Here is a 26,720-nt window from a genome sequence, read left to right as displayed (position 1 = left end):
GGAAAGTAGATTTCTAAAGGAAGGAGAGAAAATTCTAGTTTTCCACAGACTATATCACAATTACAGGCATGCCTGGCATGTCATTTGCCTCTCAGGGCAGAAGGTTGGACTGACTATAACCAGTACATCAGGGTCCACCTTTCTAACTTGTTCCCCATCAGGAGACACTTCTGCAATTCATTAGTTTTACCTGCAGACATATTCATGTACAGAATTCATTTCCTTTGACCTAATTTCTATCTATTTCCCTTCCCCTTGAGTATTTCTCCCTACTCCTTTTTATGGACTCTAAATTTTCATTCATTAGTCATTGCTTAATACATCGATTTCATACAATATGCACAAAATGTGATGATTAAGCCTGAAATATATGGTTGTCTTTTTTCAATTTACCTTCTGTGCATTTTTATTGTCTTCATACCCCTCACAGTTCCCTGAAACTGTATTCAGTTCTAAAGAAACAGAATGACTAAGTTATAATTAATTGGATTAGGGTCACCAGTGATTCTGAATCCAAACAAGACACTTTGCATTTTAATCCCCTCTCCCTGTACTTAACCTAAAAACATTTTTTATTGATCAACACCTAAAAATACATTGGTAAGTGATGGTAGGTATGATAAACAATTTTCTGTAGAAACCCAGCTAGAAGAACTACTTTGAAACCACTTGATAATGTTTACCTGGATAACATCAGGTGTATTTTCCCTCTCTCTCTGCCCGTATTTCCCACCATATTTCCGGCACTATTTGTTATCATTTAGTGGCACGGGAGTCAATGGTACATGCTGAAAGAAGAAATAACCCCCGAATTCTCTCTCTATCATTCTTAAAGTTTTCATTGTTTCTTAAACAAAAGGTGTCAGGTAGTCTTTGTTGAAATGAGAAAATTCCCAGGCACTTTCTAGCTACCGGGAAATGACAATAGGAATGAAGTCTTAAGAGCGCCCACACAATCAGGTCTAAGATTGTAGACAAAGCAATAACTTCACAGAATAAGTCTGGGCCAATTTATTCTCATTAGCCCCATGTCCCCACAACATGGTGATTCAGGCACTCTGAATCACCCTCTCCACATCTTTGAAAAAGGTAGAGATAAAATTCTAGTCCTCAGAAACATTGTTATATATGACCTGAGGATACATTCCAGGATTCCACAGCAATGTTAACATTTACCATACATTTATCAAGTCATCCTATACAGAAAATGCGCTTGTAAAATAACTTTCCAGTGTACTGAGTCCATTTCCTGGGTACTGATTTCATCATTCTCTTGAATCCCATGATGTTATCTCAAGGCTTTTTGTCAATGTATGCACTCTCAATCAAGACTCATAAAGTGGATTTATTATTTATTTATTGGTTTGGGAGATGTTTAAAGCTATTCTTTCTCTCATCTGGATTTTGAGGATTCTCTAGAGGGTCCCTTCCTAGGACCCTCTAATGCCACTCCCCAGATGATTTCTCCTCCTTAACCTCTGGTTTTCTACTGGTTCATTCCTCAGAGACCCTGAAGAATTCCCATTACCCCTGAGGAAGTCCTCTTGGGTCAGAGTCAAATCTACTCTAGGCCAAAGTCTCTATTCTGTGAGGAACACACATGTCTTCTTTGCCTCACACTACTCCCCTGCCCACTCCACACCCCAATAGAGCCCTCAGTACACAGCCCTGAAAAATCCCTACATTATTCCTTGCTGAGCCCGCACAGAGCCTCAAAATACCATTCCACACACATCTTCGGGCATCCTTTTCCTAAGAAGTAGATGAAACCCACCTGATCTTCTGGTCTGGTGGCAACACTCTGGGTTGTGACCCACATTATAATCCCAGAGCTGGCCCTAATGAGTGATGTCACTTTTGACATCCCTGTAAAATAAAATAATAACCCTGCCAAAGAACAAAATGAAACCACCTATAAAACCACTTTAAAAATAAAAAGAGTATAAGACAAATCCAAGTCCAACTGGTATAAAGGAAAAAAATACTGAAAAGTAGATTAGCCCAAATCTCTTCTCCTAGAGGAAAAATAGTGAAACGTTACTGATAGTTGATAAATACCATTTCATAGTTTACTTTCAAAGCATGGACTCTAGAGTTAAGATTGCCTGGAGGTTGATCCTTACACACCACACTACTACAGTAACTTGGGCAAGTAATCTCACCTCTCTAAGCCTCAGTTGCCACATCTGGTAAGTGGGGTGCTAATGGAAACTACCTGACAGGGTTGTTATAAGGGTTAAATAATTCATGGAAAGCTCTTACATGATGTTGAACATAAGGATAGCTCAATAAATGCTGACTTTCATCATTATTATTCATGCCCAATTTAAAAGTAATCTTTATCACCATTCAAAACCCAACTCAAATGTTGCCTCATATACAAGGTAGTCTTTACCCAGTACCTCCAACTTGCTGTTGAGGATTTTTATCATCATAAGAGGAGAGATCACTTTCTCGGTTTCGGTTGGGATTATTTGCTTCTATGGCTATCTTTCCCAGGAGGCTGTTGATGATTTGAGTTCAAGGTTTGAGTTTCATTTATCTTTGCCCTTCTTTTGAAAGCATCCCACCTCCTAGTCTAAATCTGTGGGCCTAACATTTAAGAGAGGTTCAAACAATAAAATAAGACCCACTGAGAAAAAAGTTTCCTCTCAAGTCTCAAAACTGAAGAATACAAACATTAAGGAAAAATAAAATGACTGATTTTGCTATTGCTGTAGTATTTTATTTCATGGGCAAGTTACCTAAGCTCTCTATGTCTCAGTTCCCTTTTCTGAAAAAATACGGATTGTTTTTGTACGTAAGTCCTAAAATTATTGAATGCGTTAGATAAACTAATAAATGCAAAGTGCATAGGACAGTGCCTGGCACATGGTGAATAATAAATGTAAGCTATTGCTTTTGTTATTATAATTGTTGCTTTAAAGGGAATTGTGGCTACCAGTGAGTAAGATGATGATAATATATGAGCCAGAAAAGAGGAGGGAGAAAATTGGAAACAAAAGAAGAGAAGCAGAAGGAGAATGCAAAGACGGAAACAAAAATAGGAGCCAGGAACCAGGCTATTCCATTCCCCATGCAAGAGTCCAAATCTCAAGTGTGTCTCAAGGAAATGTTCTGACATTTTGGAACTCCTGGGGCAAAACGATTCACATAAAAACTTTGCTACTACTGGGTTGTGTTTCATTCTTCGTCTGCTCTTAAAGACAGTCATGTGGAAGAGTTTAATGTCACTGTCTTATTTAAACTCCCACGTGAAATCTGTTTTTGTGTTTAAAAAGCAATACACCAGTTATGTGCCCCATGGACCTTCAAAAAGAAAACAGATGGTGCCATATATAAAACTGAAGACAAAAATGTAAGAAACTGATGTTCTTTCAGAACAGAGTCAAATACACTGGGCTATTAAAAACTATTTTTTCATAGGTTATTAGGTAATGCCTATTAGGTTTTAATAGGTTTAATAGGTGATTATCTTGTAATAACCTATAACAGAATATAATCTGTAAAAAATGAATCATTCTGTACACAATGCAGTATTGTAAATCAACTATATTTCAATAAAAAAAAGATTTTTAAAAACTGAGGAAAGAAAGAGGAATCTTGTGGAAGAGAAAAGATTGAGTAGCAGCTTAACCGTCCTTTTTTTAAAGAGGTTTGGTACCAACTGATTTCATTTCCACTCAAGAAAATTTAAGAAAAATGTGGATTTAAGAAATGCTTGGGGAACTGAATCAATACCTTACATTAGCACAAGAGAATGACAAATGTTCCTCATAAATCAGCAAATATGCCATTCCTTGAGGTTAAATGATTTAATTTATCAAATCAAACATGCAAGAAGGGATTGTGAAGTTTTAAATATGCATTTTTAAATGTATCTTTCTTCATTACCTATTCTGCATCAATCACAGCTAATGTCAGAACTATCATAGTTCTGGTTATAGACCGTTAGTTTTTGCAGATTCAAATAAGAATATCTCATAAGAACTGAGTTGCCAAAGTTTGGCTTAAAAGTTATTCACGATGCGCGAAAGCTGGTGTTTGGGGAAATAGGTCAAAAATTGTTTCTTTAGGGCTTCCCTGGTGGTGCAGTGGTTGAGAGTCCGCCTGCCGATGCAGGGGACACGGGTTCGTGCCCCGGTCCGGGAAGATCCCACATGTCGCGGAGCGGCTGGGCCCATGAGCCATGGCCGCTGGCTGAGCCTGCGCGTCAGGAGCCTGTGCTCCGCAATGGGAGAGGCCAATGGTGCTGGGGTAGAATTACTTGGGCATGCCTGTCATTCCACCAGCCCTCTTCTAGAAATAGCTGAAAAGAGAGCAGCAGGGACAAAGTGGCAACAGACAGACACAGCAAGAGGGAGAGTTATAGAAGCAGAGATAGAGGGGAAAATGGAAAGAGAGGAAGAGACAGAGGCACAGAACAGAGAAACAGAGGCAGAGGGAGGGAGAAGCTGTCTTACTTGCTCATGGCATCACCTCCCATAGAGCATGGCACTCTTCTGTTTCTGTGAGATCTCTGTATCCATACCAGAAACCCTCTTTTTCATTCATGCTAGTTTGAATGGATAGATATCTTGTCAAGGAAAGAATTTTGACTAGAACAGTTATCAAATGCTTTTCCATTTATTGCTTGGGGAAACCGCCCAAGTCTTAAAAGTGTTAATTACTTAAGAGGATAATGATGTGGAACTTAAGAACACACATATATATACACAGACATATACTATATATATAACATATATAGTATATATAATTTAAAAATATATCTAATTAAATGAAACATTGTGAATTTTATATATATTTACACACACATACATATACATATTTCCCCTCTAAGAAGCAGAAAATGTTACTGTGAGACTCTCAGGCTTCAAGCTCACATCATGAAAATCATCTATTTGCAAGCTGAAAAACTTCAGTCCTTCAACAAATGCTAAGGTGTTAACACAAACTGCCTCTGGCTTAACTTATAATTAAGTTAAATTCTCCTGAAAGCCTGAAATATATGGACATGTGGCCCTAAGGATTAATCTGACTGAAAAGGATTTTATATGGCCACATAAATATATATCCTTCTCTTTAATGGTTTTAAAAACATGGAAATGGTTCTGCTAATTCTCAGGTTTGTTGACAGTAGCAATAAATACCTGTACCCAGGGTACTTAGAATCCATAATATATAATATGTCATCTGTCAGGTTGCTACTGGCCCTGAAAACACTGTGTAACACAATAAATAAGTCAATTGATAAACATAAATATTTCTCTCCTAGTTGTCTTCATGGAATTTCTGTGTCCTAGAAGGATAATGAAGTCATTCATTAACCCAGTTATTCAATAAGCATTCGTGGAACACTTTATATGTATCAGGACTGGGTACACTGTTTAACACAAGAAATAAAAAGAAAATAAAAAATGGATAATATTGAGAAAGTTCCAAATCAGAGGCTTTGGTGTTTTGCCTCCAAATATAAGATATTGATTCTGTCACAGGTAAGCAGATTACCTCACCAAAAACAACAAATAAAAAACGTTTGTATACAATTCAACATACATTCTGTGCTATCTACCCTGTGTCTATTAATCTTGATGGTCTTGTGGGAAATATTTTTTAAATTCTTATTTTTGCAAAGCATTTAACAAAGTTTCATATTCCATCTTGTGATGAAAATAGAAAAATATGGGTTAGATATCTTACATTGAATCCTATTTTTAGAGTGAACGATTCAACAAATATTTGTTTTCCTATTACTGTGCACTTGCTGTTGTGAAATTATCCAGAAGAAAAAGACTAAATCCTGGCTGTCAATGAGTTTATAATCTGTCATAGGAGGGAGACAGCTATGATCAGAGTACAATGTAGCAAGTAACAGCGGCATAAAAATGTGCAGACAAATTGCACTGGAACCTCAGAGGGAGGATAAATCATTCCGGACGGTCAAGGAAGACTAGGCATTTAGTATTTAGATTCACTTTTATAGGAGAGGAGAATTTCAACAGATAGAGATATGAATACAAAGTATTCCAGCCAAAGGGAATACATGTAGAAATCCTATATGGAGGGGAGAACAGTTCAATTTGACTGCAGACCAGCCATATCATCATTATTATGGAGAAGCCTAAACATTGGAAATTTGAACTTGATACTTTAGGCCTGAGAATCAGTAAGGATTTTGTATTGGGGAAAGGCAAATGGTGCTCAGGTATATTGGTATTGGCTTGGAGAGGAGTTCTTGCTGGCACTTTTTTCATGTCTTGAATGGAGATATAAAAGGCCTGCTGCCAGAAGAGGAAACTGTGGTTAGGGGAGGTTAACAACCCATGGCGGGTTACAAAAGTAATTAATAGCAATTTGAACTGGGACATACACCCAATCCATTTACCATAGTGCAGTGATATGTACCCTGCTACACCGAATCCACAGCAAGCCATTATGAGGCCAAGCTGGAAGAGGCAGTATCTCTATTTTACTGATGAAAATTTTAAGAACTACACAGATCAAGCCACTAGCTCCGCTCACACAAGTAAGCAGGACAGATGGGAATACAACCTGCACTCAGTAGTCCTCAGGACACCTTATTTTCACATTCTCCCACCATGAGCTAGATAACTACACTCCCCTGGCATTCTTCCAAAATTGAAGAAATGTCAAAATTGGGGAAGAAGGACATGGGCAGCCTAAAGTGCTTTTTTTTTTTTGCCTCTGTCCTTCCCCTGACCTTTATAAAGACAATTCAGACTTACAGTTGTTCTGCAAGAGCTTGTCCAGGGAATCACGCCACTGCAGGGCCTTGTCCAATGAGGGTCTAAATCAAGTATTAAGAAAGAAAAAGGAGATAGCTATAAGAAGGAAGTTAATCACATACACCAACAATGACTTGGATTTGCTTTTCTTTGAAATGTTACAATTGATGACCCATTCTCAGGACAAGGGAGTTAGAGCTGTTTTATTCTGAACAAGTGGGTATGATGAGCTGGGTTTGCTTGCCTACATCTATCTTGCATATTTTCATCTCTTGTTGAACAATTGGGTTAAGCCTTTCCCTTTTCAGAAGCAGAGTCTGTCACGAAGCCACATCTTGATATTCTTGTGTATCCCATAACAGTGCCTCCAATTGTGGTCTTTTTTTCCAAAAGTAACTGAATAAAATCCAGTTGTCCCATTATAGGGCTTGAACTCATGTTCCCTGCTTCACTAATGCTGCACTTTAAACACCAACTTAATCCGCAATGGGCGTCAGATTCCACATCCACAGCTCTTCGCCACCTTATTGGGATTGATGGAAGATGCAAGGTGTGAAGCTGCCTCGTGTTGGGAATGTGCTCACAGGAAGTCTACATTTTAAAAACTGTGGGTGCATTTTCCTGCCTAATTAGAACAGGATAATTTTTTTTTTTTTAAGATTTACTCTTTCTGAAAAGAGAAGTGGTTAGACACCGTGCAAAGGAATGTTGTACACAAATGCTCAGGATGCTGAAGGTAATAGTCAACACATAATTCCCCCTTAGGCTGTTTTTATTTTAACGTTTATATATGCAGAAACCCTGCAGCTCTTTCGTTTTAACTATCAATTTTTCTTTCACAGAAGAATTGTGTCAAGGCGGCCTGGTATTGTCTGGGAAAAATGGCTGACTGTGCTCTCCCAGGTCTCCCCCCTCAGCCCCCACTCTCACTCTTGTGTTACAATGTGAGTTCTTCGCTGTCAAATCAAAACAGACTAACAAGGCATTTAGTAGAACATTAAGGCCAATGAAGGTGTTTTTCCTAAATTGGAATTTCCTTAGCTCTTAACTTGTTGATCAGCTGTTCAGATAACCCAGGAAAATTCCTGCTTCTGGTTTTAAAAAAATAATATCTTAGGGCTTTAATTCTTTAGGTTATCAGTGAGATTGATAAGACAGTTGCTGATTCTCCTTTTCGTTTTGCTTTTGAGGCTCAGAGTCAGCCTCACTTTATCTATGTAAGGAGTGCAGGATGGCAGTAGATTTTTTGGCTAAAATGCTGTAACTAATTCCTTCCATTCTCTATTCCTCACTGTGGAGCATGTGCAGATTTTGAGTCTTAATTATACGACTTTCCATAAAGTTTTACGCTTTTACTATTTGAAGGTTAAAACATACCAATACTGAGAGTAACAAACCTGGTGGAATAATCTTAAGTGGTTTCATTTTCCTGGCTAGAAACATACAGATCAAAAACTCAACACTAATTTCTTGGAAATTTATTTTTAATGAGTGAACTACCTTCTCTCCTCCCATTTTCTTCTGGTTAGTGTAAAGGAACACAGGGAGGAGAAATGACATGAGGAAGGAATTACAAGCATGCCCATATATTTTTCTGCCTCATTATATTTCTAACAAGAAAAGGAGCTATTTTCTAGAGGTCAATAACTCCTTTTGGCTCTTCCATATTACTTTACGCTGAGAATTTTTCCTATGCATATATTATTTTGTACCAACATTTTTAGCACAGTCTTACAAATCTTAATTTCTTCACTACGGTGGGTTCCGTGTTGTACATATGACACCCGCCAAGTCTTTATTGTTGACAGAAACAACAAGACATTAAATAATTGAACCAAAGAAACAGAGCAAGGGGAAGGCTTTCTGATTTTGTAAATACCCCTCGTAAAATGAAATCACCTTCCTGCCTTCCATTTCTTCTGGCTAGTATGGAGGGACACAGGAAGAAGAAATGGCAAGAGCAGGTGCACCGAACTTAAGCATGTTACCAGATCCAAGCTGTCCCAAATGGTCTTGTTAGAACCAGACTAATGGTCACAATCAGCAGTGCCTCACAGCCAAGATTAAATTCCTGAAAAGGATATGTGCAGAACCCGCTTGGGGGTAATATTAGTCCAAATTGTTTCAAGGACACAATCAAGCAGAACACATCCTCCACACCTCGAAGCCCAGTATTCTGATTCCCAGCCTAGGAGGTGCCACAGGTTCATCCTGTCCTGATTCTCAGAATCTTCCATTAAGCCTGAATTCTTTGAAAAGAGATAGATGCAGATCTAAATGACCAATAATTGTCCTGGTTTGCAAGGTCATAGCTGCCCACAGGGAGTGGGCATGGAGTTTCTGTGTGTGGGTGTGGAGGGAAAGAGGAACCCAGTTCCAATGAAAGGCAAAATAAACATTTATAGAGATGATTAACTGTTTTATAATGGCCAGTGTAAATGCCACTTGGTCCAGGAAGTGATGATCTCAGCTGGAAGTGTTCTCTCCCTCTTTACTGTACTCTTACCACATTTACATCTTGAATCTCCTACAAGGCAATGATGCACTCACTGCCTGGAGGTATAGCTTGTCAGCCATGGAGAACTTTTCCCATTCTACCCTGTCCGACAGTGCGTTCCCTGCAGCATTCATCTACCCAGCAATATGCATTTCAGATTAATGTGTAAATTAATAACGGTTCAGTTCGCTCAGAGTTAGTCTGGTTGATGAAAGCCACAAATAACCCAACACTTAGAGTACAGAATTTTTAGCCCCAAGAACCATGACTACAGCTATAAGCAACTCTGTCACTTACTAGCTCTAACCCTGGGAGATTATTTTAACCTCTCTAAGCACTGGTGGTTTTCTTTTTTGTTTTCTTCCTTTTCAAAAATATCTACACAGTCCCTGGCACACATTTAAACACTCCTGATAATGTTTTCACATGATCTCGCCCTTGACAAGGTAAGTGAAATCCAAGTTATTTATTGGCACTTAAGTGCCTGTTCAGTTCTCCCTTCCTTCCTGCAACATGTCTGCTCATGTCCAGTATCAAGTTCATGGACATTTATTGAGCCCTCCCCCCAGGGACAACTGTGACTTGGGCACCATGGATGGGGATGCAGATAAATACACCTGCCACTTTTTTTGTTTTTGTTTTTTTAACATCTTTATTGGGGTATAATTGCTTTACAATGGTGTGTTAGTTTCTGCTTTATAACAAAGTGAATCAGTTACACATATACATATGTTCCCATATCTCTTCCCTCTTGCGTCTCCCTCCCTCCCACCCACCCTATCCCACCCCTCCAGGCGGTCACAAAGCACCGAGCTGATATCCCTGTGCTATGCGGCTGCTTCCCACTAACTATCTACCTTACATTTGTAGTGTATATATGTCCATGCCTCTATCTCGCTTTGTCACAGCTCACCCTTCCCCCTCCCCATATCCTCAAGTCCTTTCTCCAGTAGGTCTGTGTCTTTATTCCTGTCTTACCCTTAGGTTCTTCATGACATTTTTTTCCCTTAAATTCCATATATATGTGTTAGCATACGGTATTTGTCTTTCTCTTTCTGACTTACTTCACTCTGTATGACAGACTCTAGGTCTATCCAGCTCATTACAAATAGCTCAATTTCGTTTCTTTTTATGGCTGAGTAATACTCCATTGTATATATGTGCCACATCTTCTTTATCCATTCATCTGATGATGGGCACTTAGTTTTTTTCCATCTCTGGGCTATTGTAAATAGAGCTGCAATGAACATTTTGGTACATGACTCTTTTTGAACTATGGTTTTCTCAGGGTATATGCCCAGTAGTGGGATTGCTGGATCATATGGTAGTTATATTTGTAGTTTTTTAAGGAACCTCCATACTGTTCTCCATAGTGGCTGTACCAATTCACATTCCCACCAGCCACTTTTTGATGTCTATCCATGGGCCAAACATTGTGCATCCATCTTTAATCCACACAGTAAGGCTCACTCTACAGTTTACCAGGCCAGAGTGTATGTAGGACAACAGTTTTTAGTGGTTCTTCCCCGTGCACAGGCTAGGGATTGTTTATGTGTGGAGGTCATTCTAGAGTTATAAAGTGGCAAAACTACAGCAACAACAAAAGGTAGTTAAAATTAGTGACATCAACAGAGAGTAAATGAACATCTAGAATATAAAATAAATTATAAAAATATCTGCACCAGCTCTTGAGTATTTTGCAATTGATTATATTATGAGCCATGATAATAGTTAATGTAAACTAAATTTACATGGTCTTGTAACATCTTTATTTTTCATTATGAGGACCTATAGCAGAGCCTTAGGGAATGCTCACATATAGAGGGTGGGCAAAAGTGGGAGCCCTTAGAGAGAGAGAAGGCAGTGGGAGAATTCAAAATTAGAAGTTAAGGTGGAGAGTTTTAAGGTGGCCAACTGGTGAGCAGAGTCAACTGCTGTCCACGAGTCAGGAGTTAGCCCTTGATGATGATGGTTTCAGTTAGGTAGTAAGGTTTAGACCCGACAAAAGGAGTTAAAGAAGAAATTGAAAGCAGTGACTTTCCATTTCTAGAGTTTTCCAGCGTAAGCAAGAGGAAGAGATATGAGTAGAAGGGGTGAGGGGCTGGGAGGGTGTTTTTCAGAGTGGAATATGGTACTTGTTTGTTCTAGTGGAAGAGGGCCCAGAGGGAAAAAGAACAGTTAAGAATACTAAAATGGTAACAGAGGCTGACCTTGGGTGGTAGGGATATAGGCAACTTTTTTCTATTTTTTTAAATGGTTCATTTTTTTTCCTAACGAGGAGAATAAAAATATATTTAAAAAAGAGAAAATGCTTTTTTAAAAAGGGATTGCTTTTTTTAAAAAGATGAGAGGAGTTAAAAATACCTTCCATCCGGAGAAGGTCTATTTTCTCCTCTGAGATTTATTTTCTTCTCCTTGAGAAGAATGTGGGTAAAAAAAATACAGAGAAACTTTTAAGTGAGGAGAAGCGAGATCAGCTGAGTTCCTGCAGAACACAGTCTTCGCCTGCTTGTTAAAAGGCTTGGAAATTTGCCAAATATGAGTGACATGGGGTTTAGGAGTTTGGAAGAGGATAGGAAAGCTTTGTAATGGTCACTGTTAAAAATGCAGTAGAGATGCACAAATATTCTCTAGGGATAAGAAAGATTTTTCCAAAACAATTCAAACTTCTGGAAGAAAAAGGGGGCTAGAAGACAAGAGAAGAAAATAATCCAGTAAGTGTCAGCCCCAAGTTATCTTCCAAAACTGCTTCTCTCCAAATCCTTGTTAAGCCAAATAGTTCAAGTGTCTGTGTGGGATGTTAAAGCAGAGAATCAAAGCAGGAAATGTAGCACTGTATTTATTTTTTAAAAGTTAATTCCAACAGATCAATAACCACCACAATGTTTATTTCAAAATAGACTCTTTGATCTTTTGCTATTATGAAATGTGGTTCTTATTCTCTGCCAGTGCCTGGTGCCTGCCACTCCACATTGAATTAACTTCCCTTTTCTAAGCGTAGAAAACTCAATTATGCCTCATTTCTGCTTTGGAATCACTGTGAAGTAATATAAGGAGAGTGGAAACATCCACTTAGATTGATGAAAAAAATTTAAAAGGAATAGCCTCTCTATCCCCCAACCAATCCAGCTATATTAATTTGAAGGTCATTTGGAGAAAAGATTGGCCAATTTATACAAATATTAAATTTTAAAAGAAATGGAAGTTAAAAGGGATTCCTATATTTTTACCACACTTCTGTGATCTCTTCAAAGCTTTTAGGTAGTAGAGTGAAGGGGTTTGAATACATTTGGCTTTTCTTCTTCCCACTTTCCTTTCTTGATTTTAATGGTGTCTCTGTTTTAAAGGGAAGATGGAGTGTATCTGTCTAGTCAATGTCGGGCTGTGTAGCTAGTGGAACAACGGTAAACACCGTGAATGCTGTGAGTAGTGTTATTAAGTTGGAGTAATGCCAATGAAATTGTGGGCTATGTTCACTGCCATAACATCGTGAATATTCAGAATTATAGCTTCCCTCCATGCCTAAATTGATAGAAGTATGTTGGTGCGTGGTTAGGGACTGCAGAAGTCCTGTCAGCACTATTAATTTATGGACTGGAGAAAAATTGCTTGACGTGCATTAAATAGGAGTATCTGGTCAAGTATTCATTCCTCCACCAGGGATCAGACCTCTGCTCCTCTTTTAGACCTTGAAGGGACAATATCTTGGAGAAGAAACCTTTAGGCTTAATAGTCTGCCTTGAACTTAGCCTCTTCTTGAGGGAAATGTCGCCACTTGTATCTCCCTGCTTAGGAAATAGCCCTCAGGATATTTCCTGAGCAGGTGAGCATCCAGGGATCATAATTAATTGGATCAGCAATGCTCACCTGACCCAAGGACAGCAAGTGAACAGGTATTTTTAACCACACTTCTGTGTGATGAGGTGGCTGGTGCCATTTTATAAGATACGGCCTGTTTCTCCAATGATGTCCCGATATGTGGCCTTATCTTCATTTTTTAAGCATCCTGCCAGTAAGCAATATTATGCTCCATACACGAGAGAGTGAAAACAATTCCTATTCACAAACCAAGTCTCTGAGTACTCTTATGATCTTCAATGAGTCACTGAAGGGGGGAGTTCTACAGAGGAGGGATGGTGCTATACACTTGAGGAATAGCCATCCTCTGGAGGAAAAGAGTGGAATCCGTAATCATGACTCACTTCTGGGTCTTGGCTGGTTTCTCCGCCTTCTCAGTGTATGGAATGACAAGGTCAGCAGCAGTCTCCGGCTTCTGGAGGAGAATTCCCAACTTAATCTTAATCTCCTTGGCCCTGAAAGAAGAGATGTATGAGGGGAAATGGACAGCATATTAGCATAAAGATCTAAAAAAGGGATTTCATTCTGTGTCAAAGAAACAAAAATGAGCAAAACCCCATTTCACTGTTGTGGCAGAAAGAATACTAATGTAGAAATTGGGACACGTGAGTTCTAATAACATTTATCAAGCTCTTAACATGTCCCTGGCTAATATGCATTATCTCATTTTAATCTTAATTATTGTTTTATATGTATTCTTTCATGTTATATATGGCAGATACTATAGTAGGCCTATTTTACAGGTGAAGAAACTAATGACAGAGAATTCAAATAACTTACTTAAGGTAACCCAGCCAGTATGTGATGGAAATGGACTTGACCCCAAGCTGTCTGACTTTAAGTTCACAGGTGGAACTCACTGTATTGCCTACCAGTCTTCTGAGGGCTATGGTCCCAGCTCTGCCATTAATTAGACGTATAACGTTTGAAAAAATAATCATGTTTTATTGCCAGACCTCCGTTCCCTCATCTGCAAGATGACAGAGTTAACCTAGATGTTTTTTTCAGCCATTTGCACCTATAAAATTAAATTATTCTGCTTGATGATTACTTCTCTGTAAACTGTTCTTCTTTTATATGGATTTGATTTTTTTCCAACTCCTTGCCCATTGTTCCACAATGGCTATTGTATTATCTTACATGCAGTAAGCCTTCAATAGATGAGTATTAATTACCAACAGACTGACAGAATCGTACTACTCCTTTCCATCTTCAACATTTTAGTGAACAGACATGGTAAGAATTCCGGGCATTTCTCCACCCTAGAATGCAACTGTTTTCATGCCCAGTTCAAAACTAATCTCCTAAGTTACCCATCATTTTATCACAAGTCTGAATTCAAAAACACCAAGCAAATCTTAAGCATTAATCCATAAGACAAGCCATTGTATACTGAGAGACCCAAAAAGCTGTCCTTTCACTGTCCCCTTGGCACTTCATGAATGCTTTTAAGATAGGGCTTATCATATTGCATTATGGTTACTGATTTATGTGTCTGTTTTCCAAGCTGGATATAAGAACTTTTCGCAGGTGGGAATTGAGTCTTAAATAGCTATTCAACCCTGTGCATAGCACAAAGCTTGGCAGCATAGTCAATATTCAAAACTATTTGCCAAAGTGAACTAAAAATTTCTTGATTTTTGTTCCTCACAAATCTGCCGACATTTATTTCCCAGTCAATGCTGATCATAACCAAAGCCTTACAGAGCTGCGTCGGGATTAGGATATCATGCTGTTGCCAGATAGAGTTTTGCTACTATAAACACACTTTCCTCATCCATTCACACGGAGACAGTGATGAGACAATTTAAATAAATAAAATGTGTGACATTAGCAATTATGGATATTAGGGAGAAAAAGTTAAGGACATATACTGTATAACTTAAAAAAACATAAATATTCAATCATATCATAGGTTCCTTTAGTATAGTAGATGTTACTTTGAAACTCTGATTTAGAATTAGTAGCCTCCACAATGTCTTTTCCTTTTTGTTTCTTCCTGCCTCTGTTCTCCCCCTAGAGCCCACTCTCCAGCTTAAGACAACTCAGGTACCACATTACAGCAGATCAAGCTCCGCTGAGCACATTACAGCTGAAACAGAACGTTCTGCCGAGGGAGCTTATATAAAACATGAGAATAAGAATAAGTGTACTTTGATTCCAGGCTCTGCAATTTGCTTAAACTATCTAAAGTTAAGTTTTCTCACCTAGAAAGTGGGACTGATAAAATAGTACATACTTAAACAATTTTTGTGATGATTAAATATGTTAATGCATGTGAATCACTTAAAGCAGCAGTTGGCATATAATACTGCTTCTTCCAAGTTAGTTCTAACTGCATAATAATTTTTTTCCAGCCAAACTCAAGCCATGTTCCCTAGCTTTGACTACCAAATTAAAACATTCAGAAATTTCCCACATGTTACTAAGAATTAATACACCCACTGCCTCCCATATTCTACCTCTGGAGACAAGAACTGCCAACTTTATATTTATCTGAAGGATGAAGAAAACAGTATTTGGGGGGAAAAAAATGCATGCAATACGTGTGGCTACCCTCTACTGGCCAGTGTATAGTACTACAGCCAGAAGCAGCAGGTTCATCTTTTCCATCAAGACGCGCTGTCCCACCCAGAACTTGAAGAACTCCATCCATAATTCCTCTTCTGCTTGCTCTACATGCCCCTCAGTTCCTGCCCATAAGGGGAAGTCGTGAAGCAACTGTTTGAGTTTCACTTGACCTAATAGTTCACTCACCAATATTTAGCTAAAGATCATCTAATGAATGTCTAATGAATCTTTCTCCTGTGCTTGGTATTTTGGTTGGTTCTTTAGATTTTTGTTTTGCATTTTTTTTCCCCATCTCAACTTCTTTTTCTTTTTTCTTTGCCTCTTTTGCTCCATTTGAGCCATTTGCTTTTGTAAAAGGCAGAGAGATATTTGTGTTTGATTGCCTAGTGAAAGAGTAAGTTGGACATGAACAGGTTATTAGAATGAAGGGGTTGAACATTTTAAAATTTCATTTATTCATACTACTTTACTCCTTGATCATGTTACTGTGTCATCAGTACACAGTAAACAGACAAACACTCACAGGGCTTTGTCTTTGCCTGCAGGGTACTTATAGCCTATTGAAGTCACAAGCTTGTGAACAATCACAAGCAGGTATTAAAGAAGATGTCCAGAAAGCAGCATCTCTCTGGGCATCCAGTGTCCACAAAGGTGAACAGCAGAGCACTGGGGGAGGACCCCAATGTCCACAAGCGTGAATCAGTGGGGCTTCTCAGAAGAGGCAGGGGTAGAATAGCAGTTAGCCAGGTAGACAAGAAAAGGCTGGGACTTCCAGGTAGGAAGAGGATAATGTGCATATCATTTGAAGGGATGCAAAAGTGGTTCTGCATTGCCTGAGTGTAAAGTGTGACTGGAGAGAGAAGAATGCCATGTTAGATGAAGCCTGCTCACTCTGCCTCCCCTTCCTGATGGAAGGGTGGATGATGGAGGACCTCCGTATAGTATGCAGCCTTCAGCAAATTTGGTATGAAAACCAAAGAAAGGCAAAACTATTGAAAGGTGCCTTCAAAGACTGTCTCTACATGAAGAAGTGGCATCCTGTCTTACAAATCTGTTTCAAATTTTTCTTTTGCTAATTCTTTCAGGATGCATTTTCCCATGAAAACACTGTCTATAAATGGTGGTTAAATTCTCCAAGACATCCCACAAAAGACTTTTAAAACCAGAATGAACCAGAATCCTCGTATAATTTTATCTTTATCACTATTTAAATTGTCTTTTTGTGGGATAATCTAGAAATCAACTGCTGGGCTTCCCTGGTGGCGCAGTGGTTGGGAGTTCGCCTGCCGATGCAGGGGACGTGGGTTCGTGCCCCGGTCTGGGAGGATCCCACGTGCCGCGGAGCGGCTGGGCCCGTGAGCCGTGGCCGCTGGGCCTGCGCGTCCGGGGCCTGTGCTCCGCAGCGGGAGAGGCCACAACAGTGAGAGGCCCACGTACAGTAGAAATCAACTGCTATTTATAACACTGCCCATAGAAAATCAGATTTCACTTCCTCAAAGTAGAGAAACATGCCAGAACATCAGATTACTCTTTTCCTCATACTTGCCCTGGGGATGTAAGGGAGAAAGGAAATGCAATGCTTCAGAAAATACTTCTCTCTATGGTTTAGTATAGGCTCAAACATAGGACGTTAAAATGTTAGTGCACATAAGTCGGGAAGACCATTCAGTTGAATTAGGAGTTTGACAGCATACAGGGAGTGAATAACATGATTGTTTCTCTTATAAAACAGTGAATGTTTAAAAGCTGAAGAGTTGACCAGTGCTGAGATTGAAACTACTTGAAACATTTTACTCTTTCCGTAGGAATAAATTGTGTTACTACATTTGTTTTTCTCCTTAAGAGTTCCTGGAATAATATTTCATTCCCCCTCTCCCCTTCCTCCCCACCATAGGGACATATCCAAATATGGGAATGAAAAAACAACAACAACAAATGGAAAATCAAGCAAAACAAAAGCTCAAAGCTTCCATTTTATTTTCTCCGTTAAAAATAAGCTTGAATGTATCTGACATTCATTTAATATCAAAAACAACCCCATCCAGAGAAGAAAATTTTTTATGTGTTTACGATTTCAACTCAGTCCTTGGTTCTGTTTGACCACCCACCAGGCAGTTTTCCTGGCTACATTACATTAATGCTCGTTAAGAAGAAACGATTCGTATCTCTTCTCATCTCACCCCCAACCTTGTTATCCTTTGGTTTTACAAAGAAAAACTTGTTTTGAAATAAAATCATTTGAAATGCCTGGGTGAAATTTTAATTAAGGGTTCAGAGGAAGATAATCCTTTCACTAAATGGCTCATGTTAGTGATTTCAAACTGAAAAGAGTTTGAATAATTGTAGGGTTGTGCAATTTTAAATCTGTGCCTTGTGTGGGTATGCTTTCAAAAGGCCCTGGACCACCTCTGTCCTTCCAATTAATTGGTGAATTGAGTGAAAGTTATTACCTTAGGGTGAATAAGTGTGGAAAACAGTACAAGCAATCACTAAAACAAAAACATAGCAGAATTTTTAAAAATACAATTATATTCAAGTAAAATTTATCAGTAACCAGCTATATATAAAGTCCTGTGCTAGGTGTTTCAAGAATTACAAAGATGTTCCTTGCTTCAGAGACATGTGGAACAAGGGAATGTAGGACATATACATGTAAACTATATGCTAGATATTTTTCTACTCATTGATAAAAGTGGAGGGGATATATTAATAAAAGAACATAGACCCTAGCCTCAAGGAACTCAAACGTGATAACATGAAGATAGTGTAATAGGAGACACATGCTTTAACAGCTGCCCCTACTATATTCTCAGAGGCCTCTGTATTTTTCCTTCCTGGTCCTTATCAATTTGCATTATGTCTCTGTGTATTTATTTGAGTCCTGTCTGTCTCTCCCATTAGAATGTCAGGTCCCCAAGAGCAGGATCAATATCTGTTTTGTTCACAGCTCCAGTCTCAGCACTTAGCCCAGGGCCTGGCACTTAACAGATATGCAATAAATATTTACTATATAAATTGATGAATCAGCAAACGAATTAATGAATTGAATTGCTAGGTTATAGTAAAACTGCATTTTGGGGTGGGTGGGTGAAATATTGGGGTGTAGCACAAAATAAGCCATCGAGGACTTAGATGTCTCTGATTTCGTTAACTGCAGAGAGGTAGGGTCATTAAATGACTGCAAGGACTCTAACTGAACTTGATTTCTGTCTGTTAGAGAAGTTGGAAATAGACGAATGGGGGCTGAAACAGAGTATGCTCTTCAGTCCCTCACACCAGATAGACACACTCTGATGAGAAGAGGCAGGGAGGGTAATTACAATCACTCAGTCTGATCAGAATCCATCATGAGACCAAAATTTATCAGGATTTACTTAAACAAAATTATTCCTGAGGCACAGACTAGTTCTGAGATTGGACATATGTCGGGAACAGCCAGGAAGGAAGACAGGATGGAGAAAAATTGGGAAGTATAGGACAGGGGATTTAGGACACATTTCTGAAAGAGGTGTTCCAACCTGTCCCCTGTCAAGGACAATCCAATTTAAATCCAATCCAACTTAAATCTGTGTTGCAAATGCCCCCTGCTGGACATGGGAAATTGTGAGCATCAGTGAAAAAGAGCAGATCTGTTCCAGGCTGCTGCCTTCTGAAGAAATACCACAAACCTTATTTCTACAGGAGCAAAAAGGACATGCCTTTTCTTGGCTGCAAAAAATGTGATAAATACCCATTAAAGATAAATAAAAGTTCCTAAAACACTTGTTAGCAACAAGATTCCACAGCTGGAGAGTACTACAGCCGGATCTGAAAAGCAGAGGAAGAAATGAGCTTTCTAAGTTCTTTCAGCCAAGATCTGAGTCACGTAGACAGAACCCCAGCAGATGCTCATGGAGAGAAGGGAGCCCAGAGGACTTATGTCCACTGTGCTGGACCCATCTAGAGAGAGTCATTTGGTTCAAGAGTGGAAAAGCCTTCTTGTTGACTGCTCATTGAAAACTTGAGATTGATGGAGTTTGTTACTGATAGATGGCTCATGAGACACAGGGGTGATCTTGAAAACCCTTAGTAGAATATAAGAAAACATCTGTGGAAAATCAGGTCAGTTCTAGAACTGAAATTCTCAACTCCCCAGGATCCTCCATACATGGCCCCTTAAAATCAAGATTGACTCTCAAGGGCAGGGGAAGCCCCTCCAGGGTCATTTTGGTGGAGAGAGAATGTATGAGTCTGGCATCTACCATTTTCCTGAATTAACCTACTTCTATTTGAACTAAAGAAAGGCCACCCATTGCTTACGTTTTACCAGAAAATGAAAAAGAAGTTTACTAATGCAATGTGATACCATGTTAAAGTCTGTATTTTTTTATCTGACACATATTAATATATGATACATTATGGAAAATGACTCTAGGTTAGTTAATATGAAATACTCCTCAGTGGTCCAAATGATAGAAAGATGAAGAAAATGCTAAAGAATATACGGTACTATTATTATTCATGCATTAGGATATAACACCAGAAATGACAGCTGTTTCCAAACACAATTGAATCATTCCCTGGTAGAGCTTTAGGTTTTCACTTATATTAATCATGAATTAAATAACAAGCCATGTCAAACTGTAAGATGGCTGAAAAAAATGGAATCGATGGGGACTTCCCTGGTGGTGCAGTGGTTAAGAATCCACCTGCCAGTGCAGGGGACACAAGTTCGATCCCTGGGCCAGGAAGATAGCACATGTCACGGAGCGACTAAGCCTGTGCGCCACAACTACTAAGCCTGTGCTCTAGAGCCCGTGAGCCACAACTACTGAGCCCACATGCCACAACTACTGAAGCCCACGTGCCTAGAGCCCATGCTCCACAACAAGAGAAGCCACCGCAATGAGAAGCCCGCATACCGCAACGAAGAGTAGCCCCCGCTCTCTGCAACTAGAGAAAACCGCATGCAGCAATGAAGATCCAACACAGCCAAAAATAAAAATAAATTCATTAAAAAAAATGGAATTGACAATGTCAGTTGTGTCAAATGTGTGCACAGAAGTCACTTTTGTCTATTATAACCTCTTCTTTCAGTAAGTTCTCTTAATGATAGCTATTTTCATTATGTTCAAGCTCTTACCTCAACTACCCCAGGTTGATTCATCACCAGGGCCCCTCACAGGCAACCTGCTGTAAAAGGCTAAGGATTCCATCTACAAGTTTACTGATTTGGTTTCATAGGATCACAGTTGAGATTGAAAAGACTGGCCTCAATAGCTTCTCCTTTTGCTCACTTATTTTTTCAACAAATTAAAAGTATGCTTATTAAATGCTTGCCATGTGCCATAGACTATTACAGGTTTTTAAATCCCCAGTGAGACAAAAGACAAGATCCTCTCATGGAGTTTATATTTCAGTTGGGCAAGACAAACACAAAATAAGGAATCCAAACAATGAAATGAAAAATTTCAGCTGCTTGTAATTGCTACAGTGTGACACTGGGTAAGCGTTAGCTCCAGCTACTTGCTGTAATCACAGTGGCAGTCAGCAGGCTTGTGAAAAAGGCCACTCCAGAGGTGGCTGCTGTTAAGTGCCTCAGCTGTCTTTATAGAGAGCAATACCAGTTGCTTTGTCAATTAGCAGAGCATGTTAGAAGTGAGTTTTTACATGTAGGTTTGTTCAATAGGGAATGGGCTCTCTCCAGTCATAATAATGATATTCAAGTCATTTGTGCTAGAGACACTATTGTGCAAACTCACACCCACTCCATAGAAAGGTTGTAAGAATGTAAATAGTTCTTTACTCTTAGAGATGGCCCCTGTGGCTTGATCCCTAAGTAGTCCTATATCTAGGCCTTGATACAGAGATTTCTTGTTGCCTGATACCAGCTACAAAGGTATTAGAATCCAACCTCAGAATATTAGTGTCAGAGCGAAATTTTCCTACCCATTATAGTCGGAGCACAAAGAATTGTGCCTTTATTGAGATTACAGAACCAGTTGTATAAATATTTTGCGCCAACTTGTTAGTAACTATCTGCCAAAGTAAGTACGGGACAATTGGGTTTCATTATATATATGGTGGTCTTGCTTTCACTAGCTGGTAGTGAAGCTGTGGAGAAATAACTAACCATCACCCACCACTAACCATTAATAGCTACAGTTATCTACCAAAAAGAACCTAAGAGTTGGATATGAATAAATTGGTTTAGGCTAGTTTTCAATAGCCACTTACAATCTATGGGACCTTATGCAAGCTATATAATGTCTTTTGGCCTCAGTTCCATCATTTGTAAAATGAAGATAACATTAGCTCCTGCTATAAAAAGTTTCCGGGTGGAGTGCATGAGATGATGCATGTAAAAGTTAGTCCGGTGCCTGGCACGTAAATAGCATGTCATACATGGTCACCATCATCATCATATCTACTTATTTAATACTATCTTATACCACTTGGTGTTACAGTTTGTAGCAGTTTCCCTTAACTTCTGGCGTATTAATATTTGATTGCATTAAGCTCATTTTCTCTCATTTGGTTGAGTGAATTATATGCCTTAACCAGTACTTGCCTGGTGAAAAGCCAGAAGCAATTTCTGGTGACTCTGTACAGGGGAAGGTAGGAGGAAAACTACATGTTAAAAGCCAGGAAGGTACTGGGCTGCAAAGCAATGACGAAAAAAGAAAGCGAGGCCCTGACTCACTTAGAAGCAGTGGGGAAAAGTCTATCTTCGCAGCATCTTTGTTTGCTCCCTGTCAGTCAAATGCAGGCTGGATTAATAGAGCCTGGGATTAATAGGCAGGTTAATAGAGCCTGGCCCTACCTGATGATGTATCCTCTTCCTCCATCACCTGGGGGAGAAACACACTCTGTCTCTCCACATCCCTGATATTTCCAAGGGTCGAAGACCATGTGAGGTCACTGGACCTTCATTTTAATCACAAGATCCCTGAATCTAGGTGCAAGCATGCCAGCTGTGGGCAAGAGTTCACTCCTCATGGCACACAGGCAGAAAATAGGTGACCTGTAGCAACTCTTAAAAGTAATAATAGGGCTTCCCTGGTGGTGCAGTGGTTGAGAGTCCGCCTGCCGATGCCCGGGACACGGGTTCGTGCCCCAGTCCGGGAAGATCCTACATGCCGCGGAGTGGCTAGGCCCGTGAGCCATGGCCGCTGAGCCTGCGCGTCCAGAGCCTGTGCTCCGCAACGGGAGAGGCCACAACAGTGAGAGGCCCGCGTAACGCAAAAAAAAAAAAAAAAAAAAAAAAAAAAAGTAATAATAATAACATATAAAATATTAAGGTATTGAGGTGTTAATTCATGTTTTCCTCTACTTATAGTTTTTCTTCTGACTTTCAAGAAGGTAGCTAGGCATTTGTGCTTTCTTACCTCTGAGGGAGTTGTGTTGTGAGGTGGAAAGCAGGTATTGATGGAAGATGGTATCCCATTTCTGACCTTTGTTTTCCAAGACCCTAAACTCACTGGGGAGATATGCTGGCTTCATCCGAAAGAGAAGGATTGCTTTTGATGAGTGGTGAAGGAAGAAGCAGATAAAACAGAGAGGGAAAATAGGGAATCCCTGCAACAAGGTCAGAAAACTGTGGTTTAGGGTTCTCTAACTAATTGACACCCCACTCTCCCCTGTCACACACACCTTTGTGGGACTCCAGGGAAGTGGGAAGATCACAGAGGGGGATAGTTATATGCTGCCCATAATGAGACTTTGCCCTTAGCCCCAGAGCTCCCAGCTTCACCAAAGCTGATACCCAGACCCAAGCAAGAGTTCCTGGAATGACTTTAAGGCACTGTGATGCTTCAAACAAGAAAGATATAAATAATGATATATCCATTTAAAAATTGTTCAAAAGCCAGTCACCTCTAAGAGTGAAAAAGCCCTCACAAAAAAAACCCAGGAGGGTTCAGGAGAACTTACTAACCGTATGGTGATAAAACCATGGAAATAGTGAACTAAATGTGGCCAACTTTCCATTGCTGAAGAAAATTCGTCAAGAAAAGGCAAAACCAGCTGTTTTGAATAACAGCTAAGTCATATGACATCTGGATCTGTCCAGATGATTTCATAAGATACTTTCCAGATCTTGAGTCCATTATTATAGTCACAAGCAGCATGCCGGATTGTGTTCAATCTCTCCCCGACCTTGGCAGAGAAAATGTCTAACTCCTAATTGTGGCAAAACTCCCGTCTCAGGTTATATAACTGGAAGAGTTTGCAAAGCAAGTAGGATACGGGTCAAAGAGGCTGTTCCCAGAGAGAAAGTGAAGTGAAACATTGAGGTATTCCCCAGAGAATGTAGCTAATGCCAAAACTAAGCAATTTTTCCTAAAAGGCAATAGACAGTATAGCACAGTGGTTAAGGGCATGAATGTTGAAGCCAAACTAACCAGATTTATCTTACTACATGTGTGACTTTTGGCAAATTTCTAAGGCTCATTTTTCTCATCTGTAACTTGGAGATGATAATGGTACCTACCTCAAAAAGTTCTTATGATGATGAAATTAGTTATTATATGTGAAGCACTTACATTAATGCCTAGCACATTGACAATGCACTCCATAAATGACAGGGTGTATTATTTACTATTATTATTATTAGTTATTATCTTACAGAAAATCCTGTGCCAGTGAAGGAACATTTATACACAAAAAAACATATAAGATATTATGTAACAGTAAGAAGGAAATTTAGGAAAGAAACAGTAAACATGGTAACATTTGCCCTTAACTAAACCCTATTTTCAGCTCAGTCACTAATTTGCTTGGTGATCTTAAGAAAGTTATTTGAGTTCTCTTGTCTTCAGTGAAAAATAAGAAAAGAGAGAGGGGAAGGAAAGATGGAAGGAAGAAAACAACTTTAGTGAGAAAAGCTCTAATATCTTCCCTAGCTATTATAAACTAAGACTTCAAGATCATCACAGTCAATATCTCGAGAATATAAATGAGAAAACGAGGACCTGAGCTGTGAAACGACTTGTGAATGGTACCATAGATTCCTTTTCTATTCTGTCCCCCTTCCCAACATCCCATGTTTATCGTAATTACAATATTCTCCTTCCCATAATTTATAAACTCTCTGATTCACATTAAACTGTTTGTCTTCTTCATTTCCTGTAGATAATCTATCACAAATGTTGTTCTTTCTTCCTAGAAAATTCTTTTAAATGTGCCTTTTCCTATCCATATCTGAATTTAGCACCTTTCTCCAGGCCTGAGTTACTGGGACATCCCACCTTACCATTTCCTTCTTCCTACTTGAATACATCCTGCACTCAACTACCAGAGTACAAACACTTTCCTACTTGCTTGTAATGGCTTTCTATTATTTACCATGAAGTTTCTCAGACTTGAATATATACCCCAATCACCAGGAGGTCTGGTTAAAACACAGATTTCTCAGCCCCATCCCAGAGTTTCTCATTCAAGAGGTCGGAAGGGGGACCAGAGAATTTATATCTCTGGTCCCAGGACCACACTTCTGAGAACTGCTGATCAACTGATTCAGTTTTCAAACATCACTTTCTTGCTTCCAAAGTCCTCCACTTCTAAGCTTATTTCCCATGGCTCCCCATAACTACTTGTATACCTAGTCCCATTGACTTCCTCCTTAACCTGCCTCCTGACTGCCACCCATATGACAATTAAAACTCTTCTAATGCTCTAGGACCAGAACAATCTCACTTCTTTTCCTGAAACCTCTGTAACTGCAGAAGCCTAGAGTGCTTTCTCTCTCCTCTAACACAAGATCACAAAACAGAGACATATTTAATGGACCTTACAGAGCTTTTAATTTGCCCTACCCTTATTTTAAAAGTAGAAAAATTGAGGTTTGTGTAAATTAAAATATTTTTCAAAGATCTCATACGATGTTATTCTTAGATTTCTAGTAAGTTGCAGAGCAAGGGATAGAATGCTTTCCTTCTGCCAAAGTTATGGGCAGCACATTTTCACCCAATTACTCCACTTTCTCATGAATGCATGTCTAAGAGTTCCATGTGTATGTACTCCCAGTGAGATAACAAGCTCATTGAGGGTGGGTACCATATTTTACTTTTTTGATCTCCCAGAGAATCTAGAAAATAATTTTAAAGTTGCTTTAACTCCTAGGATGGTATAGAGGATAAAAGTACAGTTCTATACTGCTTTCGTTTATATTCCAACTCTTACTTACTAGTGGAGTGACTTTGGGCAAGTTACTTAAATTCTAAGCTTCCAATTGTCTATGTAAAATAGTGACAATATAGTTCCTATCTCACATATATATTATGGACCTAAATACGTTAAGGCATTAAAGGGTTTAGAAGAGCCAATTAGCACATAGTAAATATTCCTTAAAAGTTACCTATTATTATTACTGTTCTACTGTATTTGTCCTACTATCCTATCACAGCATCTTGCACATGGGTGTTGGGTAATGTTTATTGAATAAATAGAATAGAATAGAACTCAACAAAGATCTTTTTGACTGACATGCGAGATAAGCTCCTTTCAGAAAGTCTCCACCTTGAAATAACGCAACTAGTTCTGAAAGCATAGAGGATATACATTTCTGGATGGAACTCCTACAGAGAGACAAAGAAAGCAAATTTGGAGACCTCTGCTGCTGCCTAGCTCAGCTCAGAGTTACATTATAATATCACCAGCCTTGTGCTGCTATTTTAAAATGAAAAAAAAAAAAAGTATTGTTTTTCCCAAGCACTGGCTACTCCCTACTCAAGGATTCCCATGGAAATTGAGATAATTCCCATGCTTTTATGGCCTGTCTCTGACATAGTCATCACTCAGAGTAGGTTATTAGGAGTAAGGAAAGAGACAGTGGAGGAAGAAGACAGACAGGGTAAGAAGTCTTTTTTTCCCTTTGACCTTAAATTCTCTGTCTTATTCAAAATATTGTTGGCAGGATTTCTGGACTTTCTGTAATTCAGTTTGGAAACCAGATAATGAACAGTGGGAAACTCGTCTTTAAGTTGAGGAAGACAGAAATTTGTGGTTTATTTTGAGCTCCAAAGGTGGAGGGGTCAGAAGGCATTCCCATGAGAGCTTCTCTGAACACT

General features: G+C 39.2%; 1 protein-coding gene across 1 annotated transcript in view; it reads right to left on the bottom strand.

The window, feature by feature from the left end:
• Positions 1–26,720, bottom strand: part of RGS5 (regulator of G protein signaling 5) — a 48,009-nt gene that overhangs the window by 5,862 nt on the left and 15,427 nt on the right. The window contains exons 2-3 of the mRNA XM_007457402.1: positions 13,446–13,556; positions 6,747–6,808 (exon numbers count right to left, since the gene is read on the bottom strand). Coding sequence (XP_007457464.1) covers positions 6,747–6,808; positions 13,446–13,556 — 173 coding nt within the window. The remainder of the gene's footprint in view (positions 1–6,746; positions 6,809–13,445; positions 13,557–26,720) is intronic.

Source organism: Lipotes vexillifer, unplaced genomic scaffold, assembly GCF_000442215.2.
Source record: "Lipotes vexillifer unplaced genomic scaffold, Lipotes_vexillifer_v1.1 scaffold1048, whole genome shotgun sequence".
In the NCBI taxonomy this organism is placed as follows: Eukaryota; Metazoa; Chordata; class Mammalia; order Artiodactyla; family Lipotidae; genus Lipotes; species Lipotes vexillifer.
Note: the sequence above shows the minus strand (reverse complement) of the source record. Positions and strands in the feature narration are given on the sequence as shown.